Source organism: Erinaceus europaeus, chromosome 13 (genome assembly GCF_950295315.1).
Source record: "Erinaceus europaeus chromosome 13, mEriEur2.1, whole genome shotgun sequence".
Classification (NCBI taxonomy): domain Eukaryota; kingdom Metazoa; phylum Chordata; class Mammalia; order Eulipotyphla; family Erinaceidae; genus Erinaceus; species Erinaceus europaeus.
The window spans coordinates 17,027,525-17,034,726 of NC_080174.1; the positions used below are offsets into that span (position 1 = coordinate 17,027,525).

General features: G+C 44.8%; 1 protein-coding gene across 1 annotated transcript; it reads left to right on the forward strand.

Moving 5' to 3' along the window:
* The first annotated feature begins 4,377 nt into the window (after positions 1 to 4,377).
* On the forward strand, positions 4,378 to 5,647 carry KHDC3L (KH domain containing 3 like, subcortical maternal complex member). Its single transcript, XM_060205174.1, has 3 exons — positions 4,378 to 4,552; positions 4,680 to 4,853; positions 5,159 to 5,647. The coding sequence occupies exons 1-3, from the start codon at positions 4,378 to 4,380 to the stop codon at positions 5,479 to 5,481; spliced, it is 672 nt and encodes a 223-aa protein (XP_060061157.1). The 3' UTR covers positions 5,482 to 5,647.
* Positions 5,648 to 7,202: the final 1,555 nt, after the last annotated feature.

Here is a 7,202-nt window from a genome sequence, read left to right on the forward strand (position 1 = left end):
CCAACATGACCTTCCTGGGAAGGTGACCTCACCAATGTGTCATGGAACCCCACCTCACCAGAGCCCTGTCCCACTAGGGAAAGATAAAAACAGGCTGGGAGTATGGATCGACCTGCCAATGCCCTTGTCCAGTGGAGAAGCAATTTACAGAAGCCAGACCTCCCACCTTCTGCACTCTATAAAGATCACTGGTCCATACTCCCAGAAGGATAAAGAGTAGGGAAACTTCCAATAGAGAGGAGGAGGGGATATAGAATTCTGGTGGTGAGAATGGTATGGAATTTTGCCCCTCTTACACCATAATCTTGTCAATCATTATTAAATCATATATGTGTGTGTGTGTGTGTGTATATATATATATATATATATATATATATATATATATATGTATATATATATATATATGGAGGAGGAGAAAGAAAAAGTGAAAGAAAGAAAGAGAGAGAGAGAGAGAGAGAGAAAGAATGAGAAACTACACCAAAAAAAAATTATTTATTTATGGGAGAGAGGGAGAACCACAGTATCTCTCTGGCACATGCAATGGTGGGCTCTGAACTCATGAGACCGTGAATACTACTCTGAGTAATGAATAATACTCATGCATGAATACTACTCTGCCTTAAGAACTGATGAAGTCACCTCCTTTGACTCATCTTGGATGGAACTTGAAAAAAATCAGGTTAAGTGATATAAGCCAGGAGAACAAATACCAGATGATATCACATATAAGCAAAACATAAGAAATCCAGAAAGATGGGGAAAATACAGGGTGAAATTGGGACTGGATGTGCTGTATTATAGCAAAGCAAAGAACTCTGGGGAAAGGGGAGATAGGAAGAGGTAAAGAGGGCATGGGGGGTGGTAGCACAGCGGTTAAGCCCATGTGGCGCTAAGCCCAAGGACCTGCTTAATGATCCCATTTCAAGCCCCCGGCACCCCACCTGCAGGGGAGTCGATTCACAAGCAGTGAAGCAGGTCTGCAGGTGTCTGTCTTTCTCTCGCTCTCTCTGTCTTCCCCTCCTCTCTCCATTTCTCTCTCTCCTATCCAACAACAACATCAATAACAACAATAATAAAAATAACCACAACAATGAAAAAATAATAATAACAACAAGGACAACAAAAAAGGTAAAAAAAAAATAGCCTCCAGGAACAGTGGATTCATGGTGCACCAAGCCCCAGCAATAACCCTGGAAACCAAAAAAAAAAAAAAAGAGGGCATTGGGGACCCAGTACACTGATATTAGAGAAAGACTTAAGTTGGTGGTAGTGTGCAGACACTTATCACTGAGAGATTAAATAGTACAGCAGGGGGTGGGGGGAGCAGTAGTGCAGAGGGCTGGGTGCACATGTCTCTAATCACATGGACCTGCTTAAGGTTAAGGATCCCTGTTCGAGTCCCTGGCTCCCCACCTGCAGGGGAGTCACTTCACAAGTGGTGAAGCAAGCCTGTAGGTGTCTATCTTTCTCTCCCCCCTCTCTGTCTTCCCCTTCCCTCTCCAGTTCTATCTGTCCTATTCAATAACAATGACAGCAATTAACAACAATGATAATCAACAATGGCAACAAAAGGGAAAAAATGGCCTCCAGGAGCAGTGAATTCATAGTACAAGCATGGAGCCCCAGTGATAATCCTGGAGGCAAAAATAATAATAACAATAATAATAATAATAATAATAATAATAATAATAATGGGGAGTTGGGTGGTAGTGCAGCGGGTTAAGTACAGGTGGCAAAAGCTCAAGGACTGGCATAAGGATCCCAGTTCAAGCCCCCGCTCCCCCCCACAAGCCCCCACCCCTCCTTCACAGGCAGTGAAGTAGGTCTGCAGGTGTCTATCTTTCTCTCCCCTCTCTGTCTTCCCTTCCTCTCTCCATTTCTCTCTGTCCTATCCAATAACAGTGACATCAATAACAACAATAATAACTACTACAACAAAAAAAGGGTAACAAAAGGGAGAATAAATAAATATAAAAAAGTTATAAACAAATAACCCCATCCAAAAATGGGGGGAGGACATGGACTGAATATTCATCACAGAAGAGATCCAAAAGGCTGAGAAACACATGAAAAAATGCTCCAAGTCTCTGGTTGTCAGAGAAATGCAAATAAAGATAACAATGAGATACCACTTCACTCTGTGAGAATGTTATACATTAGAAAAGGTAGCAGCAACAAAAGCTAGAGAGGGTGTGGGGGTCAAAGGAACCCTCCTGCACTGCTGGTGGGAATGTAAATTGATCCAACCTCTGTGGAGAACAGTCTGGAGAACTCTCAGAAGGCTAGAAATGGACCTATGATCCTGCAATTCTTCTCCTGGGGATATATCCTAAGGAATCCAACACCCATCCAAAGAGATCTGTGTACACATATGTTCATAGCAGCACAATTTGTAATATCCAAAACCTGGAAGCAACCCAGGAGTCCAACAACAGATAAGTGGCTGAGCAAGTTGTGGTCTATATACACAATGGAATACTATTAAAAATGGTGACTTCACCGTTTTCAGCTGATCTTGGATGGACCTTGAAAAAATCATGTTGAGTGAAATAAGTCAGAAACAGAAGGATGAATATGGGATGATCTCACTCTCAGGCAGAAGTTGAAAAACAAGATCAGAAGAGCAAACACAAGTAGAACTTGAACTGGAATTGGCGTATTACACCAACGTAAAAGACTCTGGGGTGGGTGGGGAGAATACAGGTCCAAAAAGCATGACAGAGGACCTAGTGGGGGTTGCACTATTATATGGAAAACTGGGAAATGTTACGCATGTACAAACTATTGTACTTACTGTTGAATGTAAAACATTATTCCCCAATAAAGACATTATTTTAAAAATTGTTTTAAAAATAGTACCCACGTGCCAACAATCATTTTCTAAACCATTATTTCCTGATATAATTATTTTTCTATTTTAATTCTTTAATAAGATAGAGAGACCAGCACCACCTTGACATATGCAGGGGCTCTAACATCCAGTGTGATGCCTACAAGCCCTGTGGTGACACAGCCCTGGCATGATGAGGTTGGGTCTCTTGCCCTTCTTTGGCTCTTAATTCATATTTTACTGAAGTATGAAGCCTTTTGACCCATTCAGATTTGACATGGTAATATTCATGCACATCTTTGGCCTACAGTACTTAGGACAAGCGCGCTGAATTCTGAGGATCCCTGGCTTCTTGATTTGGTCATGACATCCCAATGACTGATACAGTAGTTACTTAAAGCATCAGCTTTTTGCATTGCAATTAGCAAATAGTGCTGTCCACTGCAAAGAAAAAGAGAAAAAATGGAAAAAGAAATAGAGCCATGCTGTTTGTAGGTGTCAAAATGTAGGTGTCAAAAGAGAAAGTTTTGGTCAAGAGAGACAACATAATGGTTATACCAAAATATATGTTTGTTTGTTTTTTTTTTTACACATGAGGCTCCAAGGTCTCAGCCTCAATATTCAGCACGACCATAAGCCAGAGCTGAGCAGTTCTCTGGCAAAAATAAATAAATAAATAAAATAACACTAAATTATTTTTCAAGGGATTCCTCTCTGGAGACTCAGACACATCCACCAATCTCTAGTTGAGTGGGTTCAGATGTCTCCTACAGGTTAAGGAAAAAGCCACAGCCTCTGAGGAAGGAACTCAATGATCAAGCTTCCATCAGAAGTAGAGGACAGACTTTCTTTAACCCCAGTACTGCTCAGTGCTGGTTTATGGTGGTGCATGGGATTGAACCTGGGGCCTCTGGAGCCCCAGGTTTGAAAGTCTTTTGCAGAACCATTATATTATCTCCCCTGCCCAAGGCTTAACTTTGGATAACTTCTCTATCTTTCTATTTTTTAAATATATATATATATATATATATATTAATTTATTATTAGGTGGAGACAAAAATTGAGGGGGGAACATAGAAAGAGAAAGAGACAGAGACACCCGTAGCCCTGCTTCAGCACTCACGAAGCTTTCCCACTGCAGGTGGGGACCAGGGGCTTGAGCCCTGCACTTAGCCAGGTGCGCCACCACCTGGCCCCTAGATACCTTCTTTCAACTCCTTGAGTTTTTGGCATGCTCCCTATATATAATTAAGTTTCCATTATGACGAAATTGTTTTTGATGTTGAATCTACCTTACTACCTTCCTAGTGCCTCGGTTTCCCTACAGAAGTACCCAGCTAGCTCTGTCCAAAGCACTTACGCCAATTCAGGAAAAAGTCTCAGAGATGGAGCATGAGAGGCGAGGCTGGGGGCCCAATGAGCAGGTCCAGCTGGGGTGGGGAGGAGTTTGCCTAAAAGCCCTTGAAATAAGGCGCTGCAGGTCCCAAGTACCAGGTGGAGGTTTGCAGGTTCGAAGTCTCTCCCCCTGCAAAGAGGCCTGTAGCAGCATGGCCGGGGCCGTTGGAAAGCAGTTCCCCTCCATCCTGCCGCTGGAGAGGGGAGAAGGGAACCAGTTCAAGCCGATCGACACCTCCAAACAGCCGCCCAACTGGTTCTACCCCGAGTATCTGAAGAATCCTTATCAGATTCACCTGAAGGCCTGGCTGGTGGAAGCTATTTTTGGTAACTGGGCGGGAGAGGGGTGGACAAAACTAACCTCACCGCCACCAACCTTCGCAGTCTCCCTGCACCCCAACACCCCCTTCCCTTCCAAGCGCACAAATACACCTTCCTTCTGCTTCCTGAGCAGGTCAGGATGGTAATCGAATCCCACACACAGAGTGGGTTTCCCAGACTCTACTCCACGTCAGTCGCTGGGACCCCAAAGGCGAGGCTGAAATCTTGATATTTGGTACACTTGAATACCAGAAGGATGTGGACCAGATGATCATGAGCTTGGCTAGCCACCATCGCAGGCGTTCAAGTATGGTGCAGTAAATAGTGGGGGGGTGGGGGGGACTGGGGGGAGAGGGGAAGGCCTCCCACCCCCACAAACCCTGGGTTCCTGGGGAGGGGTCATGCTTCCTGATTGGTAACAGCCTCTTCTGAGTTTGCCCCGCTTTCCTCTTTGCAAGGAATTTAGCTACCCAGCTGACCTCCCCCCCCCCCCCCCCCCCGCAACTCCTCGCCCCTTCTCAGCCACGACCCAGTTTGGGGAGAAAGTATGTGTGGAGGGGGGACCGACAGGTTCAGGCCACTCACACTTCTCTACCCCCCACCCCCGGACAGAGAAGACCAAGGGCAGAAAGCAGGGGTCCACCAACAACAACCCCCAAGCCAGGGCCCAGCAGACTCATGATGCTACCCAGCAAGAGGCCAACCCGTGCTCCTCTCAAGTCCAAGAAGCAACTGCAGACAACACCGGAGCTGTGGGGATCCAGGGCACTCAGCCCCATGCCACCCAGGATGCCGGGATCCTGGGTTCCCCAGAGGTGACCCAGCTCTCCCCCAAAGCCGTTGGGGGTATGAAGAGGCGATTTTCTGCCCTCACCCCGGAAGCCGACACCCAATCTTTGCCCAGTACATTCCAGGAGGCTGAGCCCATGAATTAAATTAACAAATTCTGAAAGAGTTTCAAAAGGAAGAGACAGGCAAGGGTTAAGATGCAAGTGTCTACCTGGAGCCTTTACTCTTGGAAACATAGCTAGGGAGGCTGGTGGGGTGATGGTGTGGGTTGTTTTGGGTTTGTTTCCTGTATTAAAGCGCTTGCAAACATGAGTCCAGACTTCTCATAAAACATCCAATTTCCCTAACTGCCTGTCCCTGGTCAAATAGAAGGGGGGGCACATACCTCCAAAACCCCTAGGCCATTAAGTTGCTCTCTAAATAAATTGGTGTCTGCTTGGATTTTTAACCTCCAGAGGCTGCAGGCTTCACGGTGGAAGCCAGGTGCTGACATTGTGGTTTCTTAACAGGAAAGGTGTTTTGGGCTTTATCAGGTGAATCTTTCCTCTATAAAATGGACTTTAGGGGGCCAGAGAAATAGCTCACCTGGTAGAAAGCCTCCCTGGCCTTTTGTGGTGGCCCAGGTTCAAGTCCTGTCATCACATAGGGGGAGGTCTGGTGTGTTGAATGTGAGGGGGGGAAAGTCACCAGGGAGCAATGAAATCACTAATGCTCAAGACCTTGGCTTGCAAAAAAAAAAAGTGAAGAACCACAGTTGATAGATTAAATGATAAAATAGTAACTAACAAGAAGTTACCTGAAAATAATAAAAACTAAATATTTGCTGTAGATAGTAGCCATCAGTATTTGTTGACAGCATATTGAGTGGGTCTGTACTAAAGTTTTTTTAATTGGGTTTTTTTTTAATTACGTCAGTAAAGTCATGACATATTCTGAGTTTATTTTTCTCTATGCAAAAAATACATCATGATTTTTCCAACAGCCCAATTGTCTATTTATTTTTTATTTCTATCATTGTATTTATGTTGATCTACCTGGTTATTTTCTCCCTTTTGTTGTCCTTGTTAATCGTCATTGTTTTTGTTATTGCTGTCGTTGCTGGATAGGACAGACAGAAATCAAGAGAGATGGGGAAGACGGGGAGAGAAAGATACCTGCAGTCCTGCTTCACCTCCTGTGAAGAGAACCCCTACATATGGGGAGCAGGGGGCTCAAACCAGGATCCTTATGCCGTCCTTGCGCTTGGCACCATGTGCGCTTAACCCGCTGGGCTACCGCCCAGCTCCTACAACCCAATTATTTATTTACCCACACTACAAATCCACTGCTCCTGGAGGACATTTTTTTCTCCATTTTGTTACCCATGTTATTGTTACTGCTATTGTTGTTGTTTGATAGGACAGGGAGAAATCAAGAGGGGAGGAGAAGACAGATGGGGAGAGAAAGACATCTGCAGATCTGCTTCACTTGTGAAGCAACCCCACTGCAGGTGGGGAACTGGGGACTCGAACTAGGATCCTTGTTCTTCGTGCCATGTGCACTTAACCTGCTGCACTACCACCCAGCCCCCTCCAATTATTTTCATTTATTTTGCCAGAGCACTGTTCAGCAGTGGTTTATGGTACTGGGACTGAACCTGGAACCTCAGAGTCTCAATCATGATCTATGGACACCTCAGGAATAGGTTTCAATATCTCTACCCTTTGCATAACTATTATGCTATCTCCTCAGCCATAAGAGTAGAGACATTGAAACCTTTTTCTGTGGTGCCCATAGTACCTCACAATGCATCGTGAAATGAATGCTAGCTGTGTTTCTTACAAGGTTCTTGTAAAGGATTGCTAGTGGTATCTGCAATTTTTAAAAG